The 16,457-nt window shown below is 41.7% G+C and overlaps 1 protein-coding gene across 1 annotated transcript in view; it reads left to right on the top strand.

The window, feature by feature from the left end:
* The window catches only part of RNF165 (ring finger protein 165), a 96,356-nt gene extending 82,644 nt beyond the window's left edge, over positions 1-13,712 (top strand). Inside the window, exons 5-8 of the mRNA XM_040420160.1 lie at positions 4,861-4,965; positions 11,011-11,106; positions 11,830-11,936; positions 13,035-13,712. Of these exons, the coding sequence (XP_040276094.1) occupies positions 4,861-4,965; positions 11,011-11,106; positions 11,830-11,936; positions 13,035-13,152 (426 nt within the window). The 3' untranslated portion in view covers positions 13,153-13,712. The remainder of the gene's footprint in view (positions 1-4,860; positions 4,966-11,010; positions 11,107-11,829; positions 11,937-13,034) is intronic.
* Positions 13,713-16,457: the final 2,745 nt, after the last annotated feature.

The following is a 16,457-nucleotide window of genomic DNA, read 5'->3' as shown; positions in this document are numbered from 1 at the left end:
TTCTATACAGGAGTGGAAGGGGTTAACAAAAACGAATTGCAGTACATCCCGGAAGATGCAGTTGCTGGTTGAGCTGCTGACCACCCTCAGAAAGGGAAGAAAGTAGGGGGATAACCTCTTTAAGTCATCATCAAAAAGTCGCAAGGTTTGCAGATTTTTATTTATTTTTTCGCCAAAAAAAAGAGGCGCAGGAAAATGACAAATCCCCCCATTGACTCTTGTATGACATGCATTTGAAAGTCTGTACGGTATATCTCATATCATACTCATGGCTTTAGATTAATATCGGCCACAATTACCCACAATATGTTCTAAGAAGTTTACTGCAAGAGTAAATTGCAGCCCCTTTTGCCTCCGCAGAGCCGCCCTTTATGTTGAATGTCGGAGCTCTTCGCGAGCCCTCATTTTCCTGGATTACTTTCAGTATAAGTGGTCCGGGAAAATGTGACGTCTGCCCGTCCAAGACACCAGTCATACTACAGGCAGTGAGCGCATACAACGCCATTTCATGTATGGAGATCAGGAATTTCTAATTCCTTATTTTAATTGCCACCTGCTCCTTCGAATGGCCTTACTCCCATTTCCCTTGGCCCTGACAGCGAGGTATCACCAGACAGTCTTATTTATGCACTCAAATGGATGGTTTTGTCAAATCTGCCCTAAAGGGGCAGAAACTTTTGATCAGAATATCCTTTTAATAAACCCTTCTTCCCCCTCCGCCAGTTGTAAGGAGCAACCACCTATAGACCCGTCTCTTGGTCATTGTGCTGTGTCTGCATGTAAATGTGATGTGTACATAACTAGGTTGTTTGATGAGGTCATTGTATGATTGTATGATGTCATCACCTTGTAAGTCAGGCATAGGAGTAGATTGCTTCAATGGGTTGTTTTGTATGCCTTAAAAAAAATATATATATATATATACAGTACAGACCAAAAGTTTGGACACACCTTTTCATTCAAAGAGTTTTCTTTATTTTCATGACTATGAAGGCATCAAAACTATGAATTAACACATGTGGAATTATATACATAACAAACAAGTGTGAAACAACTGAAAATATGTCATATTCTAGGTTCTTCAAAGTAGCCACCTTTTGCTTTGATTACTGCTTTGCACACTCTTGGCATTCTCTTCATGAGCTTCAAGAGGTAGTCCCCTGAAATGGTCTTCCAACAGTCTTGAAGGAATTTCCAGAGATGCTTATCACTTGTTGGCCCTTTTGCCTTCACTCTGCGGTCCAGCTCACCCTAAACCATCTCGATTGGGTTCAGGTCCGGTGACTGTGGAGGCCAGGTCATCTGGCGCAGCACCCCATCACTCTCCTTCATGGTCAAATAGCCCTTACTTTCAAAGTTTTCCCAATTTTTCGGCTGACTGACGGACCTTCATTTCTTAAAGTAATGATGGCCACTCGTTTTTCTTTACTAAGGCCTCTTTCACACTTGCGTTGTTGGGATCCGGCATGCACTTCCGTTGCCGGAGGTGCCTGCCGGATCCGGAAAAACGCAAGTGTACTGAAAGCATTTGAAGACGGAACCGTCTTCCAAATGCTTTCAGTGTTACTATGGCACCCAGGACGCTATTAAAGTCCTGGTTGCCATAGTAGGAGCGGGGAGCGGGGGAGCGGTATACTTACAGTCCGTGCGGCTCCCCGGGCGCTCCAGAATGACGTCAGAGCGCCCCATGCGCATGGATGACGTGATCCATGTGATCACGTGATCCATGCGCTTGGGGCGCCCTGACGTCACTCTGGAGCGCCCGGGGAGCCGCACGGACGGTAAGTATGCTGCTCCCCTGCTCCCCGCTACACTTACCATGGCTGTCAGGACTTTAGCGTCCCGGCAGCCATGGTAACTATTCAGAAAAAGCTAAATGTCGGCTCCGGCAATGCGCCGAAACGACGTTTAGCTTAAGGCCGGATCCGGATCAATGCCTTTCAATGGGCATTAATTCCGGATCCGGCCTTGCGGCAAGTCTTCAGGATTTTTGGCCGGAGCAAAAAGCGCAGCATGCTGCGGTATTTTCTCCGGCCAAAAAACGTTCCGTACCGGAACTGAAGACATCCTGATGCATCCTGAACGGATTACTCTCCATTCAGAATGCATTAGGATAATCCTGATCAGTATTCTTCCGGCATAGAGTCCCGACGACGGAACTCTATGCCGGAAGACAATAACGCAAGTGTGAAAGAGCCCTTAGCTGCTTTTTTCTTGCCATAATACAAATTATAACAGTCTATTCAGTAGGACTATCAGCTGTGTATCCACCTGACTTCTCCTCAACGCAACTGATGGTCCCAACCCCATTTATAAGGCAAGAAATCCCACTTATTAAACCTGACAGGGCACATCTGTGAAGTGAAAACCATTTCAGGGGACTACCTCTTGAAGCTCATCAAGAGAATGCCAAGAGTGTGCAAAGCAGTAATCAAAGCAAAAGGTGGCTACTTTGAAGAACCTAGAATATGACATATTTTCAGTTGTTTCACACTTGTTTGTTATGTATATAATTCCACATGTGTTAATTCATAGTTTTGATGCCTTCATAGTCATGAAAATAAAGAAAACTCTTTGAATGAGAAGGTGTGTCCAAACTTTTGGTCTGTACTGTATATAGTTCCCCCGACAAAGATTTGATTACAGGGTAATAGATCCCAGTGATCAGTTCTCTACTCTCCTGATCAATTATGCTGCAGCGCCACCACAGGTGACATGAAGTATCACATCTTTTCATTGGATAGCTGATCACACAAGGCAAGGACAAGACCTGTTCTCCAGATCAAGAGACCCTGATCTATTAAATTCCTTATTATGGAGTCTGAAAATAGGTTTTCCAAACTTTAAATCATCAACCCTTTTTTCTACTGGATGGTTTGAGTATTTTTCGTTGTGTTCTTGTTCTCCGTCCTTCCTACATGTGAATTTTCCTTGCACTTCTACATCTTTATGTACTGACTCTTTAGTTTTTTTTTTATTACCTGCCTTTTAATATTGTTATTAAATTGTCCCATGAATGCCAACACAGATATTAGCCATGTAAGCTGCACTCTATGGTCTGGAGAACTCTTTGCGCCCACAGAATTCAATATGCTGTGCACTACTACTCTTTGGGTAGCATGCACCTACTCCTTATCTACAGTGTTTAATGAAGTATGTTGCTACCTCCAGCCACATTTCTCAATATTGCAAAGGTTCCGACTTTTTTTACCTGCCGTTGTCACCATCCTTGCTTTACACTGCAGCATTTCTTGTTTACACTGGCCGTTGCAGATAAGTACAAGCCACAACTGAATAAAAACTCACTCAAATCCTGTAGGATGCCAGATTTCTAATTTACAGCCATAATAGTCATACATATATTAAGGCAGTTAAAAGGGCGATTCCAGTTTTTATGTTTTAAATGTATTTGCTTATATAATAGGAAATCACACATACTTCCACTTATCAGGTGGATGACCCCTATATGCAGTAGAATGGTATAGCCCATGTATCCGTCCATGGCCTAACTGAAACATGGCATCAGTCATGTGACATTTATCACATTATATAATACCTAATATTCAGTAAGCTGCAATGTTACATGACGTATATGTGCTGAGTCAGCACACAGGACACATTCATGTGATAACTAAATAAGACTAGTGGTGGAATCATGATTTTATTGTGGTTATTACAGTAACTACATTACTGTATGTATGGATTCACATGGCCACCTGTCTCTAGGTGATGTTGTCGGTTTGTTAATAAAAGTTTAATGTACAAAAACACAACAGTGACAGACATGAGGAGATACTGCTGTAACCAGGTCACATGATTCTTGTGAGGGTCACATGACAGCTCACATGACTGACACCATGTCCTATCCAGTACTCCTATGGATGCATTTCACAGGACTAAAACGGGCTGTGCCAAATTTTTCCTTTAGGGAGAGGCTAATGTCTGAATATAATAAAGATCTGCAAGCAAAATTATAAATTTATGTATATTGGAAAATTGTTTAACATCCTATTCTCTAAATAAATGTAATCATTAAAACTGGAATACTTCTTTAAGCCTCAAGTAGGACTGGTGAGGGGTGGTGGGGGGGATACTTCAGTAAAGTCGTCGATCCTGTGCATGCTCCTAAAAGGGTTAAATAGGTTGATTCATCAAGACAACCTCTTTCTGAAATGAAGCCTACCTGTTGATCGACTGATGACCACCGGCCTTACTTCTGAAACCGACAATAAAAATTTGATATCACCAAGAGACGCTACATTACCCTGGCGTGTAGATTTACATGGTGACCATTGAAATGAATGGTCTACTACCTTGTAATAAATGGACAGATCATGTCTACTAGAGCAAGCACAATGTGTATGGACAGGGGTTATCTTATGGAGACAACCCCGTTAAGGATTGTGAAAGGCTGAATGATCCTTTGATGAAACCAAATGGCCTTCAGGGTGATGTATTTCTCTATATACCTTTTCACATGGACCAAAAAATCCCCCAAATGTGGGCACAATGTCATTTTAAAGGGACAGTTCATTAGTCATTCACCCATGTATGTATGAAGGAGATCTGTAGATACAGTAGAAAGTCAAAGCTGGTTGACGTTGTTCAGATAATTCATAGTCTTCTTCTCGTCTTGACACCGTGTCCTTGTCTAGTCCTTGCTTCTTCTGCTGCAAACTTATTTTATGGCTTAGAAAAAAAGAACCTGACCTACAGGAATATGGGGCTCCTGGGGATAGTCTCCTTAAAGCCCTTCAGCTCTGAAGTAATGTGGATGGTATTTGCTCGATATTCATAGTCAGGCTGGATGCAACAGTTCTTTATGAATTAACTGTTTCTCTTGTCTGTCTGTTTTAAAAGGTTGTCCATGAGATCAGAAATTACCCTTATCCGCAGCTTCATCTCCTTGCCCTCCAGGGTCTCAGTCCAGCGCGGCATACGTCTGCTGTGAGGGAAAGCTATGAAGTGAGTAGCTTCCAGCTTGAAATGAATGTGCTCAGGATAATCTGACATTCATAAACAGTCCTAAAGCTTAGCACGTCCTGAATGAGAGGTACACCATCCATGGTGTCAGTCATGTGTGTGACAGTCCATGCAACCATGAAAGTATGTCTGAAAGTCACTGTGTCCGGTCCAGTTTGCATGTGCTCCTCATGTGACGTGTCATGGAGCAGTCTAGTCATCCATCAAACAAGTTTATAAATGACTGTCCTGCTAGTCTACTTGTGGAGCAATCGGCTGTCCCACCAGTCTAGTGTCCTAAGTGCCAACCCTTCCATCCATATACTCAATAGACCGGGCAATCACTTATCTCTTTGACTTAATTTATATTAAAATACTAGTCTGTACGTAATCGACTATAAGTAGTCATAAATTGATCTCTAATCGGTCAGTCTGCCTTTCCAATGATAGTATCTTATATTGAAATAGGCATCTGAACCTTAAAATTCACACATAGCTGCAGTTAATCCCAAGACATGCTCTCCCTCCATCCTTGCTGTGTGGGGGGTCTTCCTAGGGTGATGTCAGAGCTGTGCTGTGTGGTCTGAGCAATCAGATTTGCGCTCCTGCTCCTGCCTTTTGACAGAAAGCTGTAGCTGCATCCCCCTCTTTCCCCCTTCTTCAATCATTTTTACTCAGCAGGTTTTCCGAACATATACTGTAGGCCTCTTTCACATGTCTATGTCTGTAAACACCGCAGATATATACTGAGGGCCTAAACCACAAAAAACGTATGGGTAAACCAAAACTACGAAAACCTATAATAATTGTACATCAAATCAAAATCTTTATTAATACGTCAATATACGTAATAATAATAAAAAAGTGGTAGAATGCAAACATACAAAACCACCTCCCTGGTGATGTGAGTAACAATGTGAAATATACAAAAGGATTTCAATAACAAAACTGGGGTACAAAAACTGGTTAACAGGGAGCTCCCTGCCTGGTGGAGTTTCCTCCCCCTGGGTCGGTAATCTGTACACTTGGTCATGATATGGGGTCTACCTTGTGGCGGCTTACTTATATGTATACCTACAATTTTGTCCCGTTCCTATATCATTCACTTTAAGGTACCTTCCTGTTTAGCTGTCCATGATATTTTAATATATGCAAATGAGCCTCTAGGAGCAACTGGGGCGTTGCGGTTACACCTAAAGGCTCTGCTCTCTCTGCAACGGCCGCAACCTCTGCACTTTGGTTGACAGGGCCAGACATATATGATCAAGTTTACACTGCCTGTCAATCAAAGTGGAGAGGGTATGGCAGACGCAGAGAGAGCGGAGCTTCTAGGTGTAACGGTAACGCCCCAGTTGCTCCTAGAGGCTCATTTGCATATATTAAAACATAATTTTTCTCAGCAATGCGGGCACATGTGAACATGGGACCAACACTGATGCCTTCAGCGGCCAAGCGCACATGTAACAGGTCAGCCAGTTTCATAGGTACAAATCTGCTGACAGATGGAAGAAGTCTTTCCATTTTCTGCTTGTACTGATAATTAGAATTAGGGATCCCTATGTACAGATGAGGTCTAGACTGGGGTCATTAGGATCCCTATGTACAGATGAGGTCTAGACAGGGGTCATTAGGATCCCTATGTACAGATGAGGTCTAGACTGGGGTCATTAGGATCCCTATGTACAGATGAGGTCTAGACTGGGGTCATTAGGATCCCTATGTACAGATGAGGTCTAGACTGGGGTCATTAGGATCCCTATGTACAGATGAGGTCTAGACTAGGGTCATTAGGATCACTATGTACAGATGAGGTCTAGACTAGGGTCATTAGGATCACTATGTACAGATGAGGTCTAGACTAGGCTCACTAGGACCACTATGTACAGATGAGGTCTAGACTAGGGTCATTAGGATCATTATGTACAGATGAGGTCTAGACTAGGGTCATTAGGATCACTATGTACAGATGAGGTATAGACTAGGGTCATTAGGATCACTATGTACAGATGAGGTCTAGACTGGGGTCATTAGGATCACTATGTACAGATGAGGTCTAGACTGGGGTCATTAGGATCACTATGTACAGATGAGGTCTAGACTGGGGTCATTAGGATCACTATGTACAGATGAGGTCTAGACTGGGATCATTAGGATCCCTATGTACAGATGAGGTCTAGACTGGGGTCATTAGGATCCCTATGTACAGATGAGGTCTAGGCTGGGGTCATTAGTATCCCTATGTACCGATGTACCGATGAGGTCTAGACTGGGGTCATTAGGATCACTAGGCGCAAATGTCAACTGTCAGATGGACAAAAAAACATTGTATGCAATGGTTATTATGTGGCCAAAACCCAGTATTTATTCCAGAAATCAGCTGGATCACCGCCAGACCTCATTGCAGTCAATGGGGATCCGGTGGTAAAGTAGAGGATCCAACAGGCTGCCCTGTGCCGGAATAGTCCAGGGATGTGAATGAGGCCTTACTTTGTATTTCACACAATATGACCCCGTTGTGCTTAGTATCAGAGCGCTGACTTCCTTGCGGCCTTTATAATGAAATGTTAAATCTTCTGGACAAACTATTCCGAGTAATGACACCAATATCCTCACTGATGGAGGAGGCTTAGAGGAGAAAATCCAGCATTCTTCAATAGGTGGGAGGTTTTCAATATAATGATAAAAATAGCTCCATCAGCGGGGACATTGCGCCCCCGGGCTGCCAGTTAATAATGTTATGTATAGGTTATATGGAGCTAAGTCTCTGCCTATGATAACAGAGTGCACAGATAACTGCTATACCGTACGGACTCTCAGATATTGATTTTTCAGTTTCATAAAGATGTGGCCTTCTTAGGTCAGATTTCCATTTTTTTAATGAAAAAAACCATTTTAATGCACTGGTTGCATTGACTAGGCCATATAGTTTTATTCACAGCAGGTTAGGCTTCGGAGACCCAGCTGTTATTGTCTAGCTGCATCCGACCACACATTTCCCCTGCAAAAATGGCCATTTACAGCAGCTGATCACTCCGGTTAATAGCGAAGAATTTCTATGTATGATGTCAATATACACTCATATTGAGATGCTTTTATTTTCTGACCTGTTAGAAAGATACCTGCAATGAAGATAATGTTCTTACCAGTTACTGTATTTGTGAGTTATAACCTCCCTTCTGATTCTCAGCTATGTCATGTGACCAGCACTCTGACTCTCCAAATAACACAGCATCTTATGTCTGGACAGGAAGCCAGTTTCTCTATGTATTCCTATGGGAGCCTCAATGTCAGTCTCATAGGAATGAATAGAGAAGTAACTGACTTCCTGTGTTGGTCACATGACACAGCTGAGGATCAGAAGGGAGGTTATAACTCACAAATACAGTCACTGGTGCGAAGATTGCCTTCACTACAGATTACATCATGTACCTTTCTAACAGGTCAGAGAATAAACATTTTTGTGGGAGTGCTACTTTAAAGGGATATTTACTGATAAACCAGGCACAACGAGGGAGAGTTATCAAAATCGGTCTAAAGGAAAACTGGCTTAGTTGCTTCTTTCATTTTCCAAAGGAGCCCTTTACACCAGTGTTGATAAATCTCCCCTGTGTCTTTTAGGGCTATTTCAGCTGAATGTAATGATGCCTTTCACTTAGCCATCCATTGCTTCATTCTGGAGAAAAGACCATTTTAATCTGCATGCAAATGAGCAGTTAAGTGCATCAGGGGCAGGCCTAAGCCACTTGAGCACCCTTGCTCCTCCTGCTTCCTCTGCCAGCCCCTCCCTCTCCTTCTTGATTGACAGGGCCAGACAAGATGACTTTGCAGGAACTTGATATTGGGGGCACCAAGTTCTCGTTCTTGGGAACATTTGGGGTCCCAGCAGTCAGACGCTTGTGCCCTACACTATATAAGTGTAGTAAAGCTTACTCATTGCATAATAATTAGTTAGACAATTTATCCATTACATTTTCTGTATTAATTCCTTGCGCCGTTCAACATCTCTGGTTGCTCTAGTTCAAGTGGAACATCCATTGTTTACATTCTGTGGATCTGTCCTGTGATGGACACATAGGTGCACGGCTTGTGACGAGGCATGCGCCTATGTGATCATCCCATGACCAGGACAGATTGTTATTCCACAATACAGGTTATCATTCATGGACAGCAAGCAGAAATCTTGAAAACGGTGAAGAATCGATACCGAACATCAGGTAATAAATCAAATAGTAGGAAAGCCCACACTCTGGATGCCAGCAGCGGGAGAAGTGTTTGCTTATTTTGTGTATGGCATTGACCTCAGGGGTATGTGGCAGGTCGTATGTGAAAGGGGCAGCGTCACGATGGGAGGACGAGAATGGTGACAAATTGAGAGTGCTGATTGTAGTGATCTGTCCGCTTATATTATGTCATCGGTGTGGGCAGGGCTACATGTGAGAGGGGCAGTGTGTGCGTCATGATGGGAGGAATGAAGGCAAGTGGGGAAATCGCAGACTGGAAGGGTGGGGCCAGCGGCAGCAGAGGTATTTCAGGAAGAGTGTGCTGATTTTATAGGAGGCAGTGACCTGTCCACTCATGTTAAAGAGGTTGTCCCGACTTTTTCTATTGATGACCTATCCTCAGGATAGGTCATCAATATCAGATCGGCGGGGGTCCGAAACCCTGAACCCTCGACGATCGGTTGTTTGGAGAGATGGCGCGGGCAGTGTGCACATGCCATCTCTCTTCCTGCTCACTGCTGTATGTCTATGGGACAGCAGCAGCAGACATGAAAAGAGAAGGGCGACGGCACGTGCGCACAGCGCTCGCCGTCTCCTCATACAGCTGATGGACCACCGCCGATCTGATATTGATGACCTATCCTGAGGATAGGGCATTAATATGACAAAGCTCAGAAAACCCTTTAATGAAGGCATGTGTTCGGAGTTAAACAGATTAAGTGAAAGATATTGGAAGAACCAGGAATGACCAGCAGCACAGAATAGATCAGGAGAGGCTTAGAAAGATCTAATATAAGGATGAGCAAATCGATTCTAACGGTTCAGAATTTGTCCATCATTTTCCAAAAAGTTTAGATTCTAACTAACCTGAATTTTTTGTGATTTGTTTCTATTCGATTCGCCTCTGTGTCTTTCTCCAACTTTGGTTCGTGCAGAATAGATTTGCGCCCGAATCAAATGTTTTCAAAAATTCATATATGGGGGAAGACAATACAAATATGACTCATTTTATGCATTTATGTTCTCTGTCTCATATCAACTTAACATATTTGGTCCATAATATCTTCATTGTCAAAACAGCAACACAGAGGAATTGCAATACCAAGGACTGTAAAATTTTTTGATGATCTTTGTTCCAGTAAAGTCTTTGCCATTGATTGCTGCATAATCTTTTCTATAACTCTGTCTTTCGTCTACTAGAACTTTTCAACAATTTTGCGCTTTTTTTTTGTTTTGTTTTGTTACTTTTTCCAGTTTTTACCAATAAAGTTGTTAATTACTGTGCCATACTATTATCTTGTCAGTGGTGAAAAAAAAAATGGAAAAACAATTCACACTTTGAACATTTTTTATTGCTAACATGAAACATGTCAGTAGTTTTTTGTCAGCCAGCCTGATTTTCTACATGCTCCTCTAACAGTCCTGTAGAAGTCTTCTTGCTGTGATCTAAGGTCTTATTCCCCATTCGATCCTTTGCATTTTTACATAGTGAAGGGGGAATTACTTATAAAAATGGGTGTGGTTTAACATTTCTGGGATCCGTGGGGTAGGGCTCCTGCTGCAGCCAGGTGCCTTACATTGAGCAATCATTTTGTCCAGAAGAGAAGGCAAAATGGCCTTTCTACTGGGACACATTTTTAAAGATTTTGTAGATTTATGAGACAGAATAGAATTATGGGGAAGGGGAATCTTAAGGGTTTTTAGGTGTCCCTTTAAGTTGAGCATTGTTTAGTAGAATTTCTCTCCTTGGATTACAACACCTGAGGGTATGTGATTTTGGTGTAACTATAGGGACATATGTTTAATTGCTTTGTCCCTCTGATTGAAGGAACTGCTGCAGCTAGAAGACAGACTGGGAAGTGTGACGCGAGGAGCCGTGCAGAACATCATAGAAAGGTGTACGTTTCCACACAAGTACAAGAAGGTAAGACACCAACGCATTTCATACGGTAGGCAAGTACCCACACATTGTACGTATATGACCAAAATTATATTTCATGATCAATATTAGAAGTACCGGTAATTGTAAATGTCTTGTTTAAAGGAGTTGCCTCACCACAGAGACAACCAGTGGCCATGACCTCACAAAACCCCTGGCAAACAACTGATTATGCAAGAGGGAGATGCCATAGGTTTCTCACTTGCCTTACAGCATCCAGTACAGTCTAACGGCAGCAGTATATGTTTCATTTAATGTAAATGGTCATCCAAGTACAGTAAGAGCCACTGCTTGTTAGTGTATCTGGGTTATAGAGGAAAGTCTTGAGCAGGAGACCACCTTCTATGACACCCATATGACCTAATGGAAGGCCAAAGCACAGCACTGTGGGTCTGAACTGGGCAGTCAAGAGGAGCCTTCAAAAAAATTTCATGCCTGGACCCCCAACAGATACGCTACATTATTACCCTGCGGCTCTCTTTTGGGTTAAGGGACATTCCTGACCACCTTATCAACTAAAGCCAAAAAGAAAAACTACCCCGAACAGATGTGTCTGGAGGAGGAGACCATATTTTTGCAAGTTGCCCATTTTCGCCATCTCCTCATCTTCCAGGTCACTTCACCTTCTTGACCCACTTATTCTCTTCAGTTTTTTTTAACCATTTCCTTTTTCCTCATCTCTTTAAAATATTTTTTACTGCCTAACAGAGAATGCCACATGGTGGCAAAGACACAAAAGAAGATGAGGAGGAGACGGATACGGATGAAAAGTGCACAATCTGCCTGTCGATGCTTGAAGACGGAGAGGACGTGAGGTAATTAGAGTCTCATGGTCCCCTTCAGCCTCCCCTTTACTCACAACAGTACCAAGAGCAGGGCTGCTTTTCAAGGTGGTGTCCACTGTAATATTTTTGCCCTCGTTTTTGTATATTTTTAGAAAAGAAAATATTTTAAAATAATATAATCTATATACTTCACAACATACGGTAAGTGCTACTTATTTTGCTAATTCTTATGTGACCATCCCGAATTTCAGGATTTTCCTTCTCTTGGGCTAAAAATCATTGAAAACAAATTTCAACTGTTTGGTCTTCTCCAGCCTTCTGTTTCACTGCCTCTTCAGACTGTCCCTGCTCCACTGAAATCTGTCAAAAAGCTGCACTGATGGCTCATTCTGTAGCCCTTTTCTCTAGTTCCCTAAAGCTGGATTTACACTGTGCAATGTTCCGGCTGATTGGCGGGAACAATTATAGTTCCTACAAATGCTCGTTCCCAATAACCTGCCCGTCTATAGATGGTGCAGTTCACCCGATGAACAAGCGAAACGCTTATTCACCTCAGTCATCGTTCCCATGCATCAGATCGTTCTATCTAAACAGCCCTCTGAGTCCCAGGAACAATGATTTTGTATGAAGACAACTGATAGCAGCAGCTATCCCTCATCCTCATACTGTGGAGGTGATCGCTGTGTGTAAACGAGCAGCCAATTGTCAGGAAGGAACGTTTCCTTCCCAACAATCGGCTACTCCTCGCAGCATCTAAATGCACCATAATAGCGCACACTCATTATACTAAATGCTTATCAAACTCAAATTCTTATCAAGCCGATAAGAATTTAGCACTAATGAGTGTTTATGAGCTGTCAGGAGTGACAAGATAAAAGCTACTGATCAAGCTGTCCTAACAGATTTCACTGAGAAGTAGAAGCACCAGCACAGGCAGTAAAACTAATGGTTGGAGAAGACAATCTGCTCAACATTTTAAGACCTCTTGGAAAAATGATTTTTAACCCAAGATAAGTAGAATGCAATAATAAAAAATGCTCCAAAGTTGTCCATAGGCTTAAACTTTAGAATCAGATGGTGAAGATTTTGGTATGAGAATTTACTAATTTTCTCCTTGTTCCCCACCAGGAGGTTACCCTGCATGCACCTGTTCCACCAATTCTGCGTTGACCAGTGGTTGGCGACCAGTAAGAAGTGTCCGATCTGCCGAGTGGACATTGAAACGCAACTGGGAGAAGACAGTTGAGAGAAAGAGGACTTTTGTCAGGATCCCATGTTCCTTATCAGGTCACGTGGCCATAGCCTGCAGCAAAACTTTTGCCTTCTGAGCCATTTGTTTTAGAGGACAGCCTGCAAGCACATTATTCTGTAGTCGAATTGTGGGCATGTAACAATTACCAGAGGATCTTAACAGCCATAATGCCCTGTTGCATTGGAAGCTGGCCTTCCTAGAGCCAAAGAGGGCGATTGCTGGAGATGGAGACTAGCTCTTGGAGGTACTAGTGTGGTAGTCTGGCTTGCCAATCCTGCACTTCAGAGGATTGTATATATACCTCTCCGATAAGTAGAATCAAGTTAGGGGTACTTAGCTACAGTATTTATGTGGACGGCATCTGGAGCATGTTAGCTTATTTCAAAAAAATGTTCTGTGTTTGATGCCCTAGTCATCTTGTGGTGGACATGTTGCTATTAGCCTAATTTTGCACCAAATTATTTTTTTTTTTATTTATATATAATTTTTTTTCATTTTGTCTATTTTTTTTTTGGTGCTTGGTTGAGCCATAGTGGTTGATACATCAAAATTTCCCAAACTTCCAAAATAAGAGGCTACAAAAAAAAAGGAAAAGAAATCCTGTTTACAGAAAAATAGAGAAAATGCATAGCCTTAGTTTGTTCTTTTATGTTAAATAATTTATTTATTACACTTGTTATGTTTACAAAGGGTTATATAAAGGACATTCAACTTTTCAGGTGATTACCTTGGTTTACTCTGCTTTTGCTGGGTCCATTATATAAAACGTAATCCCACCGTAGCTACTACAGTCCATTTTCTCCATCATTATGGTTCAGTATCCCCGAGAGACCTGAGTGCACTGCACTGATCATTTTTGGGGGGCTTTCAAATGCTGGACGTGGGCAATTTAATAACTGGTTTAATATTGCTATTAGCTCAAGTCTCAAGACCCCAAAATCTATTGGTAACCCCATCAGGCTATTACATAACTTTCATTGGGTTGTATTCTACTTCAGTTCAGGTGCCAAAATGTATTCTATAAGGACAAGAGAGATTTTTTCTACGTTTTTATTTAACTTTTCAAATTATTATTTTTTTGTAACTTCTCTAAAACCCATTTCACATTCCATAGTACGTAACACATACCATTTTTGAAGAATAAAAAAAATTTAAAAAATGTTGCCCCCTTTAGAGCTTGCATAAAAAGAAAATTATTGTAAGAAAAAAAATTACTTACTTAGTAGTAGGGGAATAGTACCCACTGCTGTATGCAGGGGCGTAGCTAAAGGCTCATGGGCCCTGCAAGAGTTCAGCTTGGAGCCCCCTTCCCTCAGTGCTTTGTGGCCAGGGGCAGAGAAGCACATAGCCTTCATACTGCCTGAGGCAAAGATTTAAATGCCCCCCACCTCCCCATGCCAAATTATTGACCTAGCCCCTTCCCTCCAGCGAGAGGTGTAACTTGACCAGCATTTCTTTTATACCAGTGTCTTCTTATGTGTCACAAGGGTCTTTGGGCCCTCTCATGCTCCTGAGCCCGGTAACGACTGCTACCTCTGCACATCCTATAGCTACGCCCCTGGCTGCATGTAACTCTTTTTGTACCATAGGACATTGAAGAATAGATATTGAGATCTATCCCTAAATTACAAGTTTCCCAAGATATACTGAACCTATACCTTTGCTTTATCATTATTTTCATGGAGACCAGAGATGGACAAATATTAGTCCCCTACCGGCTCAAAGGCCTTTGACCTCAATGGACTAAAAGTCTTGAAAAGGAGCCCAAATGAAGGTAGCCATAGACATAAATCACCTCATGTGTCTGAGATCAAATCAATATTTGGTCTGCAGTGGTAAAAGACGCATAAAATGTCTCCTCCATTGCTTGAAGACTGTATGGTACAGACTTCAAAAACTTACTTGGCTGCTAAAGTACCATCTGTCATAGCCTGATTTTGTTAATGAAGTCTGACAAGCCATGACTCAGGAGAACCTTCTCTCACATCAGGGACGTGCCACGGTCAGGAAATTGAGAATTTCAGACCATTTCTTGCATTGAAGTGCAGTGAAGCATATGATGGAACTTCTAACACATGGTCAGTCAATTCCTTGGGAAAGGGTCCAAAGGTCAGAATCTCCAGACCTTAAGGGCCTCCCAATTCAGGGCAGACTTTATTAATAAATGACATGGCCCTTAGTGAGAGATCTGTTCCAGCAATCAACTAACAATTTCCCAAGAACATTCAGTCATACTGAGATTACTGCCATTCTGATTAAAGCAAAATATATATGACCATCTTAAAAATGAAGTCAGGTTGACTTTTTTATGTCTATGGCTACCTGTCTAATCGGAAGAACAATTTACAGGGCATGAAGGGGGAAGGCCATGGGGTATTAGGCTAGGCAGTGTAGTGGGATGGCCATGGGGTTTTGCGCAACCCCTTCCAGCATAAGCAGAGCAAACCTTAAACCACAAATATGAAGAAGCGTCTGTTACACACAGGATCTTAACCACAGACCCCCCCTTGAGCCTGGAACAATCAGTGCATAAAATATAGAGCCCATTAGAATGTTTTAGGATGGAAAAAAAGTATTACATTATCGCCTAATGAACAAGCACATTTTTTCTAAAAAAAAAAAAAGGGAAAAAAAACAAACAAAAAAAGCAACGACAAAAGCAAAAGCACCAAGTTTTTAATGGAAGTCTATGTGTGTGTATGAAACCCTTGATGGTAAAGCGTAACGTCGCAGATCGTATTGGTGTATAGGGTTCCATGTGTTAAATATCTCGTGAGAATACGACACTGTAGAACGATTTTTTCGAGTTCATAGGAATCAGCTGTTGATAGTTTACAGGGTTTTGTGAGTTTCAATGCCTTATATTTAACAATCATAATTTATGACTAACTTGTAGACTTTTTTGTGGGTTCTTATTTAATTATTTTTATAGTTGTTTTGGCCTTTTTAATTATAATTTATTTATTTAGAGACGATACTAATTTTTTTTTATATATGGATATCTATAAATATACATAACTCCTATTACCTCATATTTTGCATTGCTCTGGACTGGAATGCTTTGCATGTGATAGTAACTTTTAAACAAATGAAATCTTTATCTTGTGGGAAAAAAAAACAAAAAAACAAGTAATAATAATTCAGGGTGTGTGATTATGAACTGTATTACTGTGGTGCTGTAATCTTGGATACATTCCTTACGAATGCAAACCTTCGATTCTGTATGCTGTGACCTAGTGGATAACTGCAATATAGTGGACGTGTTTAGCACATATACATATTATTTGCACTCATAATCG

Source organism: Bufo bufo, chromosome 2, assembly GCF_905171765.1.
Source record: "Bufo bufo chromosome 2, aBufBuf1.1, whole genome shotgun sequence".
NCBI classification, from domain to species: Eukaryota; Metazoa; Chordata; class Amphibia; order Anura; family Bufonidae; genus Bufo; species Bufo bufo.
This window is presented reverse-complemented; position numbering and strand designations above follow the sequence as displayed.